This window comes from Erythrolamprus reginae, chromosome 1 (genome assembly GCF_031021105.1).
Source record: "Erythrolamprus reginae isolate rEryReg1 chromosome 1, rEryReg1.hap1, whole genome shotgun sequence".
In the NCBI taxonomy this organism is placed as follows: domain Eukaryota; kingdom Metazoa; phylum Chordata; class Lepidosauria; order Squamata; family Dipsadidae; genus Erythrolamprus; species Erythrolamprus reginae.
Genome location: NC_091950.1, coordinates 361,672,328 through 361,688,661, shown reverse-complemented (window position 1 = coordinate 361,688,661; position 16,334 = coordinate 361,672,328). Strand labels below are relative to the sequence as shown.

Here is a 16,334-nt window from a genome sequence, read left to right as displayed (position 1 = left end):
AACTGTCCTGGATCTCTTGGACCTCTCAGGAGCTTTTGATCTCTCAGTGACTTTTGATACATTGATACCATGTTATCCTTCTGAACCGGCTCCAGAGGTTGGGAGTGGGAGGCAATATTTTGCAGTGGTTCTCTTTCTCTCTCCATGGCCAGTTCCAGTTGATGTTGTTGGGGGAGGAATGTTCAAGCCTTAGGTCTTGCAATGTGCCATGCCTCAGAACTTGAATATTTCACCTCTCCACTTTAACAGCTATATGATTTCTGGGGTACAGTATCATCAGTATGTTGATGATATGCAATTATTATTTTCCTACCGTGGGCCAAACAACTGATACTGCTGTGGAGTTATCAAAATTCCTGGGAGCTATAATCTGGATGTGACTGAACCATTTTTATCCCTACCTGTCAAGATGGTTTGGGTTTTCGGCACCATGGGGTGTGATGATTTATAATGTTTGACTCTGGATGTGGTTGCACGTCTATAGACTGAGTGGGTACACAATTTGAGAGTCCTCCTGCCTGTCCATGCCTAAGGGTGGGGGGAGTACTTGCACAGATTTGCATTGTGCACCATTTGCACTCTTCTCTGGACCTGGAGACATTGCTTAGTTACTCACACCTTAGTTACCTCCCACCTAGATTGCCCCAAAAGTGCTTTTTGTGGCAGTGGGACTTCCTGGGTTTTTTTTGAAGACGTTTCACTTCTCAAAGAAAAACCAGGAAGTCCAGTTGCCTCTTGAAAAAGCACCTTTCGGACCACCATGAACTGGAGGAATCTCCATAGACATCCCACCTGGATTATTGCAATATGCTTTACATGGGGCTACCCTTGAAGGCCATTTGAAAGGTACAACTGATCCAGAAGACAACAGCTGCCACTAGGTTTGTCCATGTAACATATTTATTGTCTGAGCTGCAATGGCTCAGTTTTATTTCAGATGCAATTCAAAGTGCTAGTTACAACATTTAAACTATTTGTGGGACCCCCTGTCCCTAAGAATATTTGCCCATCCCACTAGATCAGATAGGGTGGGCATGTTCCAAGTCTCCTTTCTGAAATCTTGCCATCTAGCAGGACTTCAGTAACATGACTTTTCTATGTCTGCTTGGAAGGAGATTAACCTGAGCCTGCTATGGAGCATCCCAAGGGGCCAATTATAGCACAGGGGTTTTGTTCATTGTTTTATTGGCTTGATTTGTTTTATGGTTGTTGTAAGCCATCCAGTTTTACTTAAGATGAGTGGCCATATAAAACTTTTAAATAAATACATTTTCCTGGGTGAGAAGAGATAAATCCATATATGTTTCAAAGATAAAATATTCTAAGAAAGTTTGGAAAAAGCAGATTGCAATAGATGGAAAAAGCAGATTGCAGTAGATGGAGTAGCTTGTGTTTGAGAAAGATTTCAGTTTTTCTCCTAACATATCACATAGAGTGTGAATCTCTAACTCATTTGATTGTAGTGACATCCCTTTTTAGCATCTGGATTTTAATTTAATTCTTTTGCTTTTCCTGGGAAGACACGGCCCTAAGCATTTATGGCATGAGCAATGTTCCCAGAGAACAAGCTCCTTGGAGCCCGGACATAAAACTATTTTGAACTTTAAAGCTCTCAATGGACTAGGGCCAGGTATACAAAAGAACTCCCTTATTCTATATGACTGTAGCTTTTTTTAAGATTTTATTTGGAGAGCAGGTTTCAAGACCACTCACTGCTTGAAATTTGGAATGGATCAACCATTTAGGTTAACCATTTAGGTTATCCGTTTAGGTGATGTCCAAATCTGTATGTATGTTGTAAAAATAATCTTTTTAGGGAAACTGAATATTTATGGAATTCATCTGGCACTAGGAAATTTCTTCCCATTATGATCTGTGGCATTGTTTTTTCTAAAAGTGCTATTGACCAGTAGTTCAGAAACCTACAAATCAACTGAGTATACAAGAATTAAGAATCAATCAGTTATCTAAACAATGGAATTTTACTGAGGACTAGCTTTCCATCTAGACAATGGAATTTCTCTCTAAGGTTTCCAAGAAAGAAGAGCAAAATGGAGATTTTAAAAGCTTAATTGAAAAAAATGGAGGTATACCAAGAGAAAAGAAACAGACATATCAAATTATGAATGGTCGGTTAGCAAAGGCTTGAAGGCTATCCGAGGATTAAGAATGAGAAAGACAGTGAAGTAACAGAAGGAGGGAGAGAGAGGGGGAAAGAGAGAGAGAGAATTGTCTATCATTATCTTCTGAGACAAATGGAGAAATGATCATTCTCAGTGGTAAAAAAGCAGATTGTGTATTCCCACAATTTAACTTTCATTGGGCAGGCATTTGAGATGATGTACAAAGAAAGGCATCCAGCCAAGATACACAAAAAGGATTTGGGCAAAGTATATGCTTAGAAACAGCCTAAATGTAGGAAGCCATAATTATACTATGATGAAAACAAAATACTTGGATGTTTATTGTGAAAAAAGTTTCATGAAAAGTTAAAGACTTACACTTGATAGGTGAACTGAGTTATTGGTGTTGTTAGTATCACAGTTGCAATTTATGTGTGTTATCTGGTTTATGCTTGGTGGAGAGAAAACTAGCTTAATTCCTTTAGGAATATATTTGCTTTAATCCATTCTGGCAATATTTGGGAAAGGATATTTGTCCTGTCCCATCAATGTTGGATTTCCAATTGATTATGTGCCATCAAGTTATTTATAACTCCTAGCAACTAATTGTACAGTATTTTCTAAGGGAGGAAAGATCTTGGTCCCAGAGAATTTTATATTAGAAATATAGGATGTGTTAAATCTATATTAAACTTAGTCTTTAAATGTTCATTTGGACACAATTTGGTCTCCCATAGTGCTATAAATATGAAAGAATGCCTACTGAAGTCTGAACCAAACTCTTTAAGTATCCATAGTACTGGGTTTCATGGAGTTAAAATCATGGAGTTAAAATCTCTTGCAATATTTTCTTAAATACATCTTTCACAATTTGTTTATTATATTTTAATTGTCAGTCTATTAAATAGTAATATATTAAAATCTTAACCTGAACTATCACTTTCATTTGAAAGTTGCAATCCAAATATCACCTTATCATCTTGAAAGCCATTTTTGGTCATGATCTCCATATTTCAGACTTTAAGAAATGCTGTCTTCTTAGTGCAGTCATGAATTTATTTATTTTTTATTTTATTTATTCTTTGTCCAATATACAATACATATGAAGGAGAATATGCATTAAGTAATATATATAATGATAGAAAGTAAGAAAGAAGAGAGGTTGGAGGAAAGGAGAGAAAATGTATGAGATATGAGATAAGGAAAGAAGATTGGACAGGGGACGATAGGCACATCAGTGCACTTATGTACGCCCCTTACTGGCCTCTTAGGAACTTGGAGAGGTCAATCGTGGAGAGTCTTAGGGAGAAATGTTTGGGGCTGGGGGCTGACACCACTGTTATTGTCTTGAATTCTAATGATCCATGTTTCAAATATTTTTAAAAATCTGAGAAACTGATTTATCCATTTTTGAATAGTAAAAAAACACTACAAAAACATTGCATTTGTACACAAAAGGTACAATCAGGAATAAAAGTCTTGAATTTGATTTCCATCCATCTTGCATTGGTTTAAAATATTGTTAGGGTTACTTTAACATAAAGAAAAAGAGCTGAATCATAAACAATCAGGTGAAAAAAGAATGACAACAGGAAATTTATTTAGATATATTTCAGGTTATGATAAAGTAATAGTACACAATCCCCATTTGAAGAAAAAAATATTACTTGTGCAGTTGAGCTGCCTATCTCTACAAATTATTTCCATTTTTTTTTTCCTTGTAATTATGTTGTGTAAAAATTGGTCAAAGCTCTATGTTAGAATCTATTTTCATGGCATTGATAGATAGATAAGTAGATAGAATGATAGCACAATCTCTTGAGGTTTATAGTTATTTTCTGTATTCTGTTTTGACTCCCCCTTAGCTATTTTTTCAAATTAAATTGTGAGAACTCCATATCACTGAATATAAATATTCTTGTTTTTCAGATGATCAAAAATAAAGATCCCACATCACCTACACAACGCTATATTGACAGCAAGGTTGTGAAAACAAGAGCTGAGGGAGAGTGGTTATCTTTTGATGTAACTGAGGCTGTACATGAATGGCTCCATCACAAAGGTGATAGTAATTAATTATTTTAGAGTTAACCTGTATTAAATCTGAACGATTTGAAGTCTTGCCTGACCTGATATAAAGCAAATTTTCTTTCTCTTATATTTTACAGACAGAAATTTGGGACTTAAGATCAGTTTACATTGTCCATGCTGTACATTTGTGCCTTCAAGTAATTATATTATCCCAAATAAAAGTGAAGAATTAGAAGCAAGATTTGCAGGTAATAAATAAAAATTTAAAAATAAAATAATTGTGTAATGAATGTGAAAAGTTTCAGCAGATCTTATATGTCCAGTATTGCTAAATTCAACTAGTGAAAACATAGCATCTCAGACCGTGTGTGAGAAGAGATCCTTAAACAATTTATTTATTTTATTTATTTATTTATTTTGTCCAATACACAATGAGAGTTTTAGTGGGTATATATCTATATACACGTAGTGAAATACATGATGAAGGTTATAGAGGAGATACTCATAGTAAAATATATCTAAGAAATAATAGAAAAGAAGATAAAGTAATAGAACATATTAATGAAAGAATAGAAGAAGAGATATAGGAATAGAAGAAAGGTATAGGAGATATAGGAGAGCAATAGGACAGGGGATGGAAGGCACTCTAGTGCACTTGTACTCGCCCCTTACTGTATAGTAAGCAACATCAGCAGCAGCCATCATACACAAATCTGATTTTCTGTAAAAACTGCTGAACATATTTTTGTTTAAAGTAGTTAGCATGATAATGGATTGGAACATGTTTAGTAAATTACTTCTTAGCATAATTTTCTTGCTACCTTCATTAGTACTCATGCAAATATTTCTGCCTATGTGATATTTGTGTATTCATCTTGCAACTTGCTTAGGGATTCATAATTTTGAGCCTCCAGCCATAAGCTCTTTATGTGCTAAGCACCGATGCTAACAGAAACATACATTCAGAATGTAAATGTTTAATTTCAACCCTGGCCATTATCTATCTGCTGTGTCAAAAGTACAGCCCAGGATATTAATAGGGTCTATATGTTAATGAATGTAACTAGATTTACAAATTATCTATGTTAACTGTTTGGGTTATGATCACTGAGGCTGATTCTCTACCTCAGGGGTGTCAAACTGGTGGGCCGTATTCATCATGCGCAGGCCACGCCCACCCCAGTTCCACAAAGGGAAAAAACGCATCGCAATACGTCATGATACATCACGTGGCATGATTGAGTTTGACACCCGTGCTCTAACTGCTTCTTTTAGATCTTTATCTCCATGGATCTAAAGTGACACACTATTTCCTATGGCCCTTCTGTGAAAAGAATTTATTTTTGCTTGGGACTGAAAAAATATTATGTTGATATTCATAATCATTGTGGGACAAGGAAAACTATCTCCAAACTTATGACTGATAATTGATATGAACAAAGCAAGTGTTCCTGATGTGAAATAATTCAGAGATAATAAGAGTATAGGATATTTAATGTAATGCAGATCCCTGCTTCCCACATTCATGTATCAGCCTGTCGTAAATCAGTCCAGCTGATGCCAGCACATCCGATTATTATTCTGTGATTTAAATTTCTTGTGAAGAGATGCTTTATATAATTTGTTCCAAAAAAAAAGCAACACAATATTTATTACCAAAATGTATTTTTTAAAGGTATTGATGACCACCCTTATTCCAGTGGTGAAAAAGCTTTAAAGTCCAGTAGGAAAAAATACAGTGGGAAGAGCCCACATCTTCTGCTAATGTTATTACCCTCCTACAGACTTGAGTCCCAACAATCCAGTCGGCGGAAGAAGCGTGCTTTAGATGCTGCCTATTGCTTTAGGTAATTACATTATAAGATGTTAAGGCTTTTATGCATGTGTAAATATATATATATATCTTCTTTTTATTTATAATTTTAACATTTTAATCCCATTCTGTTGAAAGGGATTAAAATGTTTAATCCCATTCTGTTTAACATTTTAATCCCATTCTGTCACTTGCAACCCCCATCCCTGCCCACATAACTGGATAAATTTTTTTATTCCTCTGGATTTGTTCCTCAAAGTCTTGAAGGGCTACAGCTGCTGAAGGACTTGGGTGGCTGCTTTGATGAAGACACTTCTTCAGTATACTTGGCAAAGGAACCATTGAGCAGCTGCTTCATAACTTCAGCAAGCAGATCAAAAATTGTGTGTGGGGTGTGGAGAGGAGTGGGAACTTCATACACATCGGATTATATATATTCAAACCTAATTCTCATTTGTTCATTTTCTGGCAATCTAGACTAACTGCATTTTTACTGAAGAATAACATTTGCTTTTATTTGCACCTTTGTTAAAATCCCTGTGACATTTTGGCTGTCCAAAAGGTAGGCTATCTCCATTCTGAAAAATTAAACAAACAGAATTGTTATGCTCCAGTAATATGTCTCGAGTGTATAAAATAAGAGCATATGCTCAAAATCATATAGTAACAGAGCAGCTGCTCATTTAGTGCCAGATATAATAAAAGGTGGGTTGGAATCAGTTAGGGTCTGATTGAGGCTCAGTTGCAGCAAGAGACAGTGGCTTTTCAAAGCCTTCTGATAGCAGGATATTCCATTTTGGACACTTGGAAAGATTGCATTTCCTGTGCAAAACTGGCTTGTAATAGGGAGATTCTCCTAGACCAGACCTGGGCAAAGTGTGGCCTGCGGGCCGGATGCGGCCCGCCCATTGTTTGTGACCAGCCCACGGAGGTAGGAAGGAAGGAAGGAAGGAAGGAAGGAAGGAAGGAAGGAAGGAAGGAAGGAAGGAAGGAAGGAAGGAAGGAAAAATTCTCTTTCCATGCCCGTTTGCAAAAGTCCAATAAATGCTCATTTTTTAATTGTTCAACATGACCCACAAATCTATTGACTTTTTATTAAGGCCATGAAGACCTGATAATCTACCTTATATCCCCCCCAGTGTGTTAAGAGCTCCTTTTCCTGGCTATATTAATAACCGTGACAATAGTTTTATTCAATCACTCTAGAGACAGACAGATGACAGACGGACAGATTATTGTTTTAATGTTATTATGATATATGCTTCCCAGAGTAACTTGTTCAGCTGGGTAAGTACTCGTGGAGGAGGTTCGTAAGGCGAAAAGTTCGTAAGATGAAACAATATTTCCCATAGGAAACAATGTAAAATCAATTAATGCGTGCAAGAAAAAAAACGCAAAAACGGTGCTCCACTGGGTGCCGCCGCCCAGCTGTCACCTTTTGAAACAGCCGGGTGCTTCTCAGCGTTCTCCCGAATGCCAAACCTGGAAGTTCAGCAAAGTTTCAGGTTTGGGAGGCCGCCGAGAAGCCCTGCTGCCTGGCTGTCGCCTTTTGAAACAGTCGAGGGGTTTCTCGGCATCCTCCCGAACCCGAACGCCAAACCCGAACTTTTGCCGAACTTCTGGGTTCGACATTCGGGAGGCCACCGAGAAGCCCCGCCGCCCAGCTGTCGCCTTTTGAAACAGCTGGGGGGCTACTTGGCGTTCTCCTGTTCGGCAAAAGTTCGTGTTCGGCGTTCAGGTTCGGGAGGATGCCGAGAAGCCCCGCCACCCGGCTGTCAGCTTTGCAAAAGAGCCGCGGAGCTGTCAGCCAGTCGGGAGGCTCAAACGGAGGTGGGGAATCCCAATAGGGAATTCCATGGGTGGAGCTTTGACGTCACAAAGACATCCTTCCTGGAGTCCACATTTCGGCCGGCCAGGAAGGACGTCTCCGTGACGTCAAAGCTCCGCCCATGGAATTCCCTATTGGGATTTTATTCTTGAATATTAATATATTGTGAACCCGGAGTGGCACAAAGTATAGAAATATAGTATTGAAGTTCACAATGTGTGCGTTTGTATTTCTATGTCCAAACTCAAGGATTTCTTCCTTCTACAATCTGTGACAGACTAAGAACTAAAGCAAAAGAGTAATTTAAGGTGCCTTTTTTAAAAAAAATTGCCATTTGGGAGGTGGGGGAGACTGATTAAAGAATTTGGTTTTTTTCCCTGTGTCATGGCCTTGACCACCCACCCACCCCATTCATTAAAACTGAAATTTGTACTACTACTCTTCTATCCATCCAGTTTTAGGATGGAAAATTCTTAAGAAACAGTCCTATGCCTACCCTGTTTCCCTGAAAATAAGTCACCCGCAAAAGTAAGACATAGGAGAGGTTTCGTAGAATTGCCTAATATAAGGCATCCCCCGAAAGTAAGACTTAGGAGACATTTCATTTTGCAGCATTCCCGAACAGAAGATATATAACATACAGTGGTACCTCGAGATACGAGTTTAATTCGTTCCGGACCTGGGCTCTTAAGTCGAGCAGCTCTTATCTTGAACGACTTTTCCCCATAGGAATTAATGTAAATAATTTTAATTGGTTCCAGCCCTCAAAAAACTCACAAAGTTAGTCTAAATTATGCAGAAAGACATGTTTTTAATGAAGAAATGTACATGTACATATAAATGAATAATGAAGTTTCTTTCACTTAACTTGTAAACTTTCTTAAACTTTTAAATTTACATATGTTCAACTTCTCTGCCACCCAATCCTGTAGGACAGAGGTCCCCAACCCTTTTTGCACCAGGGACCGGCTTTAAGCGATCAAGAGAGGAATGGGTGAATGAATGGACGGAGGGTGGGAAGGAAGGAAGGAAAGAGGGAAGGGACAGGAACAGAGGAAGGAAGCAAGGAAACTTATGAAAGGGGAGAGTAAGAGAGGAATGAGTGAAGGGAGGGAGGGAGGGAAGAAGGTGGGAAGGAGAAAGAAAAGAAGAAATAGAGGAAGGGAAGGTAAAAGAGAGAAAGAAAAAGAGCAAGAAAGAAAGAAAGAAAGAAAGGGGGAAGGGACAGGAACAGAGGAAGGAAGCAAGGAAACTTATGAAAGGGGAGAGTAAGAGAGGAATGAGTGAAGGGAGGGAGGGAGGGAAGAAGGTGGGAAGGAGAAAGAAAAGAAGAAATAGAGGAAGGGGATGTAAAAGAGAGAAAGAAAAAGAGCAAGAAAGAAAGCTGCAAGCACCCCCCCGAGCCCCCCAGGCCGGCTGCAACCTTTTAAAACACGCGCGCCGCTTCGCAGCTGTCTCCTGAAGCCGAACGCGGAAGTTAGCGTTTGGCTTCAGGAGACAGCTCCTTGGCGCTTGTATCTCGAATTTGGGCTTGTAAGTAGAACAAAAATATCTCTCCCCTCCCAGCTCTTATCTCGAGTTGCTCTTAAGTAGAGCAGCTCTTATGTCGGGGTTCCACTGTATATTTGAAGAAAGTATAATTGTTGTACATGAAAATAATGGTACGGTAGTAGTAAGGAATTCTTGATAGAATTCACAGTTTGTCTGATTATGCTGGTTTGTGATGACAACTACTGTACAGTATATAATGTTCTTTTTTTTTTTTGTTCAGCAATAAATGTGAACTTTTCTTCATTGAAAAAAAAAATAAGACACCCCCTGAAAATAAGACGTAGCACATCTTTGAGAGCAAAAATTAATACAAGATAGTGTTTTATTTTCGGGAAAACAGGGTATTCTCAGGTTTATTACTGCCAAGTTGGAAACAAGATCTTATTAATAAAAGAATTCTGAAAGCATGCTCTAAAAATATCAGTAAACTGTGGATTTCATAAAATTCACCCATAGAATAGAGTTGTTTGTTGCATTTCTGAGCGATTTTTTGCATTAAGGAATCTGCACTGCTTAGGCGCAATCTAGCCGGAGCACCTTATTAAATATCTTGTCTATAATTCCATTTACAGGAATGTGCAAGATAACTGCTGTCTACGTCAATTTTATATCGATTTCAAGAGAGATCTTGGATGGAAATGGATACATGAACCTAAAGGATATCACGCAAATTTCTGTGCAGGAGCTTGTCCCTATTTATGGAGCTCAGATACTCAACATAGTAGAGTAAGTATTTTAGGAAACTAAGTAAAATTAGGGCAATCGAACAGAACAAAACCTATTTTGTCAGTTTAACTGTGTTTTGATTAATTTAATTGATATATCGTATCATGGGGACACTTCATTTACCCCAACTTTTTTTAAAAAATGTCTGATTATTATGGCATTCACAATTGACAGAAATTGAAAGAAAGGGAAAGAGGATTTTAAAAGCAGAAGAACTGTGCTTCATATCCAGATTGAATATGCAAAGAAAGTCAAGAGAAATCAAAGGATGATACAGCAAAAGCAACCCTTATATTGAAACATCCTTTTTAATGGTATTATCTTGGGAGAAAAATACAAACCCAACAAACTAAATACATAGCACCACTCAACAACCACTACTTCAAATACTACCTGAACAACAACCACAAGGACCTACCAACTCAACCACCAACCTCTCCATTATAGTCAAAGACACCATCTAGCGCCAGCAAAAATGTTACAATGTAAGCCTATTTAGACTAGAAGAAAATGACGAGCCTGACATTAACATAGTTTATTTTATTTATTTATTTATTTATTTATTTTTGTCCAATACACAATGAGGGTTTTAGTGGATATATATATCTATATACCCATAGTAAAATACATGATGAAGGTTATAGAGAAGATACTCATAGTAAAATATATCAATGAAAGAATAGAAGAAGAGATATGGGAATAGAAGAAAGGTATAGGAGATATAGGAGAGCAATAGGACAGGGGATGGAAGTCACTCTAGTGCACTTGTACTCTCCCCTTATTGTATAGTACGCAACATCAGTAGCAGCCATCATACACAAACCATCACTCCCAACAAAATCATCGAAGTTTCCAGAGATGGCCCTGAGGACAAGAATAACAACAACTTGATGGTTTTCCATTGCCAGAAACAATACCAAACTTAGATCTAGACCGTATCTATCTATATTACAATGCATCCGCTCCCGTGAACTCCGTGCAAAACTCAAAAGTCAACTAGATCTAGGTGAAACAAACCTATACATAGATTACGGTGCCGACTGCATTGAAAAACAAGACCCACAATCCATCCACAACATCCAAACCATCATCTCCCAACAACAAAGCAAAATCCCACGCACCACCCTCACACCCCTTACTTCCTCAATCCAATACTAATCTCAAATGCAAACTATTCAATGCAAGAAGCATTGTTAACAAAATGCCCAAATTCCTACTACTACTAAACACTGACACCTTCAAAATCATTTTTGTCTGCCAAACATGGCTAAATGCATCCTTCTCTTACTCCATCATCACACCAAGAAACTACCTTGTCTTCTGGTCTAACTATGAAAGGTGGTGGAGTATATTCTACAAAAAGTCACTAAACCTAAAAAATATCCAAGTTACACATGATCTCATCCTTCCTGAAACCATAGTCTGCGATGTGTCCTTAAATACCACACTTCGCTTTCTATTCTTACAGAACCCCAGGCTGTGGTTATTGTTGGAACAGAGTTCTTTTATTTGTTGTTGCAGAATATGAGATCAAGGCAGTTGTAGAGTCTAGTATTTTCTTTTGCTCCTTTTCTATGGAATCTTCTATATCTGTAATGTCAGTCACTATTCTCCCTATGCTCTTTTGCTGTTGCAGAATATGAGATCAAGGCAGTTGTAGAATCTAGTATTTTCTTTTGTTCCTTTTCTATGGAATCTTCTATATCTGTAATGTCAGTCACTATTCTCCCTATACTCTTTTTCCAAGGCATTTCCAATGCATCCACTCGCCCTCCATTCCAAAAATTAAGTCCTGCTTTTAAAAGACCCTGGCATGTAGGTTAGCTTATACATTGATAAGAGTCTGCACAGCCTATTGCAATGTGCTGTTTCTTGTATTGCATTGTCTGAATGAATACTAGGTCTTTAAGCAGTTCTGATTCATTTCAATTTGGCCTATAAAAAGAGCATCTATGTGTCAGTACAAAAATCACAGTTATGGCTGCAATAGTGAAGGATGTATAAAATGGCAGCCATACAATCATGATTTAAAACCATAAACCATGTGCTTTCCATTCTACCACATGATGCATACAATAATGTAAAGATGGCTCTCAAATTTAAAGAAAACCTAGCCTCAAAAAAACTCAAAGTTGGATACATGATCTACTCCTTTGGTAAAAACACAGCTTTCTTATCTGGTGCTAAAAATGTGATTAATTCCAACATCCTGCTGCCAAAACAGTGTAAAAATATGAATCAATGATAACCACAGAAGTTAATAACTAGAGCATGTTCATTGAGTAGGAATCAGGGGTGAAATGTTCTTGGTTTGGGCCAGTTCGGGTGTACCAGAAGCGGCAGTTACCAATGGTTCAGAAAACTGGTAGTGGCAGCAATGCGAGGTTTGCCCCACTTGCCCAGATGCCACCATTTAATTTTTTTAACCCTCTGCACATGTGCAAAGCCTTCTGTGCATGCACAGAGAGTGAAAAAATGCATGCGTGAATGAGTTGAAAAAGCATGCACACTTGCTTTACTCGCACACGAACCCTGCACTTCCGAACTGGTTGGAAAGGTAAATAGATTTCACCACTGGTAGGAATGGTGCTGATGCCTGACAGTAGAATATGTGTTCAGATTATAACCGAAAGGAATATAAATTGCAGTGTTAATAAAAGTGGTGCATTTGTTTTAAGTTTAGTTAGTTTCCTAAAAAAATTTAAATGTTTCATCTTTGCCCATAAATAAATAGAAACAATCCATTTATCTTGAGTACATATTCTTTTAGAGATCAGAAAAGGAATAATCCTCAAGAAGGATATAATGGAACTGGAAAAGGTGCAAAAAAGGGCGACAAGTATGATCAAGGAAATGGAGCACCTCCCTTATGAAACCAAGTTGCAATGCCTCTTCAGCCTTGAAAGGCGGCGTTTAAGGGGTGACTTGATCGAAGTGTATAAAATCATGCATGGGATAGAAAAGGTGGATAGAGAAAAATTATTTTCTCTATCACACAATACTAGGACAAGGGGGCACTCCCTAAAGCTCATAGGTAAGAAAGCAAGGACAAATATATGGAGTCTTCGGAGAGGGGCAGCATACAAATCTAATAAATAAATAATAAATAAATAATAAATAAATATTTCTTCACCCAGAGGGTCGTTGATTTATGGAATTCACTTCCAGAAGAGGTCATGACAGCTGTCAACCTTGATAGCTTTAAGGCAGGATTAGACAGATTCATGAATGCCAAGTGTATCAGTGGTTATTGAAATGGATGTCCATGTGCCACCTCTATGTTTGTTGAGGCAGGCAGGATTCCCTTGAGTACCATTTGTTGGGGGGTCAGGGGAAAGGGAGGGTCTTGCCTTCTCTTTCTGCTCAAGATCCCCATGGACAATTGGGGGGCCACTGTGTGACACAGAATGCTGGACTCGATGGGCTTTGGCCTGATTCAGCATGGCTCTTCTTATGTTCTTTAGTAGTGTTAAAACAATACAAGTTGCCCTCTCCAACAATTGAGTCCAAGAGTTCTGTTGTTAAGGGTGTTTCCCCATTTTACAACATTTCCTGAGTCCCCGTTTGTCCCCCCCCCCCCATTCACTGTGCTTGTCAAAAAGTGGCAAAGTTACTTCAACTGTCATGAGTATAAACCAGTTGCCAAGCATCTGAATTTTGATCACATGAGTATGGGGATGTTGCAAAGATCATAACTGTGAAAAACACTTTTTAGTTCCATTGTAACTTTGAACAATCGCTAGTGAACTGCTGTTAAGTCACTACCTGTGGTGGTAAAGTGTTAGAATTACTATGTTCTGCATATGGGTTTCCTGTAAGCATTTGCTTGATCATTCTAGAAAGACAATTTTGGACTGAATAGGTCCCATTTCACAGGATTTCGTTTGTTCTTAGAAGCAAGTTAAAATATGTGGAACTAAGAAGCTGTCAGCAATAGGTCAGGTGAGGCCAAAAAGCAAAATATCAACGGGGCATTCTATTTCTCTCCCTTACTGTTTTTAACAGTTATTTAATATAATTTTATCAACTGCTCCCTCAAAACAAGCCAAAGAATAATATGCAATTTTCAACTCCCCCCTCTTGTGAAGCCTTGAATCTTGAAATAAACTTTCATTTTAGAAAGTATTCAGTATTTCCACTGGTGTCTCTTTTTTATAACCAACAGCTGTTTCGTTAAAAAAAAGTAATTCACTGCTGTGAAAATTCTCTACTGTTTGGATGTTTTACATATCTGTGTTTTTATTGATTCCAGCTGTCTAGGCTTATATACCGAGGAAAAGAATTTGAGTATAATTACTTTAAATGAATAAGTTCTCACCATGTCAATGGTGCCATCAGAGCCCTAGGCTCCTTGTTATCCCAAATTGTTTGCTACTGAAGTAACTGCACAATGTGAAGAAGTATCTTTTTTTTCCTTTTTTTCCTTCTAGGTGCTTAGCTTGTACAACTCAATCAACCCAGAAGCATCTGCTTCTCCGTGTTGTGTATCCCAGGATCTGGAACCCCTCACAATCTTGTATTACATTGGCAAATCACCCAAAATTGAACAGCTTTCAAACATGATTGTAAAATCTTGCAAATGCAGCTAAGGGAGCATTTCGGAATATGTATTTTTCCCCCTCTGGAAAGAAAGGAAGAAAATGAAACATTAAAAGAGAAGGAAACAACAACAACAACAAAAATAGATCATCCATGGTTTTTTAAAAAAAAACAACAAGAAAACAAAACAAAAACGGTACTAGTCTGAATGGATTGAAACTTGGTTTCATTGTTTCATGTTTTGTTTTTAAACAGTCACCTGATGCAAAACCGTGAAGCCTTATCCTACATTTCATCTACTTGGTTAGTGAGATAGACATGAAGCATTTTTAGGAAAGCAAAAATACTAACAAGAAAGAAAGAAAAGAAAGAAAGAAAACCTTTTAAAAAAAATAAACACTGGAAGAATTTGTTAAAGAGTTCTTATGTGAAAGGAAAAAAACAGGAAAAAAACCCATTAAGTGGAGTTGCTGTATCTATCCCGTGGCTTACTTGATTTTTATATTGTTATGCCATAGATGCCCTATCTGTTCCTTGTAGTTTTTAGAATTAACAGTGCATTATTTATTTTTGTGTAATGCGATCAAACAAGAATATGTATTGCCCTAAGGGTTGTGGGGACAGAGTAGAAAGACACAAATGTTCAAACCAAACCAACAACTAAACGTGTTTAATACCTGGGGAACATGAACTCAGAAATATCCTGAAAAACAGTTTAATTAGTTTAATCCAATTAAAACAGAACTCTGTTATTAAGCCTACCATAAAAGAAAAGCCACAGACATACCTTGTTTTCTTGCCTAAGAGGGCTTCTATGTAAAGCCTCATACCATTGTTGTAATACTGAGGAAGTTATTAATAAAGGACATTTTGTTTTCGTCTCAAAGACAAATCTATTAAAACAACAGTTGTAAATGGATAAACTGTCAATTTAGTAAGCCAGTGAAATATTTAACATGTACTGGTCTCCTCTTCAGACCCTAATATGTTGCTGTATAGCTATGCTTTGAGATGGTTTTTGATATATGTAACCACACCTATGATATTAAAATAGGGTGGATAGTAAGAAGCCAGCTAAATTGGAAACATATCTGTAGATCTCTATTGTAAACTATTAAAAAAAATACGTACTTTATGTGTAATGTGTAAATTTTCACCATATTTTTGTATTCTGTTAATACTGTCAACTCTGAAGAATTTGAATTTGGGGGCTCTTGTTGATTACTCAGAATCATGTGCTTCCTTCGAGCTGGCCAGTATAAGTAGAGTCCCCTGTACTTTTAACTTGCACTACAAATACATGTTTTATAATATTTGCTATACATGCGTTTTGTATGTTGTTTTTCATCTCCATGACGCAAGCTACTTTCCCCCCCCCCCTTTTCAGTCTGTATTTAAACAGAGGGATAGATTTAAATATTGTTTTGTATAAAATGTATGTATCTTCAAACATCTTAAAATTTTAAACTAAACACACACACACAACGTGAATATGAGCAATGGGATGAGACTGGAGTCTGCCCTTGATTGCCTTGTTCTGCTCACAGGCAGTTAGTCCAAAGAAAAGATCTTCCAGATCAAAAGGCAAAATTGAACTTGGCAATTGTGATAGGCCTATGCATCAGCAGAAAACTCTGTAAAAAGCTGGTTGCATGTACAATTTCCCTCCTTTCCTGGGGCACGGCAGATTGAGTACAGAAGTATTTTTGACACTTGCCCCTAT

The 16,334-nt window shown here is 37.6% G+C and overlaps 1 protein-coding gene across 1 annotated transcript in view; it reads left to right on the top strand.

Annotated features, from left to right (window-relative positions):
• The window catches only part of TGFB2 (transforming growth factor beta 2), a 106,399-nt gene extending 90,468 nt beyond the window's left edge, over nucleotides 1–15,931 (top strand). Inside the window, exons 3-7 of the mRNA XM_070734394.1 lie at nucleotides 4,053–4,185; nucleotides 4,292–4,402; nucleotides 5,830–6,001; nucleotides 9,919–10,072; nucleotides 14,503–15,931. Of these exons, the coding sequence (XP_070590495.1) occupies nucleotides 4,053–4,185; nucleotides 4,292–4,402; nucleotides 5,830–6,001; nucleotides 9,919–10,072; nucleotides 14,503–14,661 (729 nt within the window). The 3' untranslated portion in view covers nucleotides 14,662–15,931. The remainder of the gene's footprint in view (nucleotides 1–4,052; nucleotides 4,186–4,291; nucleotides 4,403–5,829; nucleotides 6,002–9,918; nucleotides 10,073–14,502) is intronic.
• The last annotated feature ends 403 nt before the right edge of the window (nucleotides 15,932–16,334 follow it).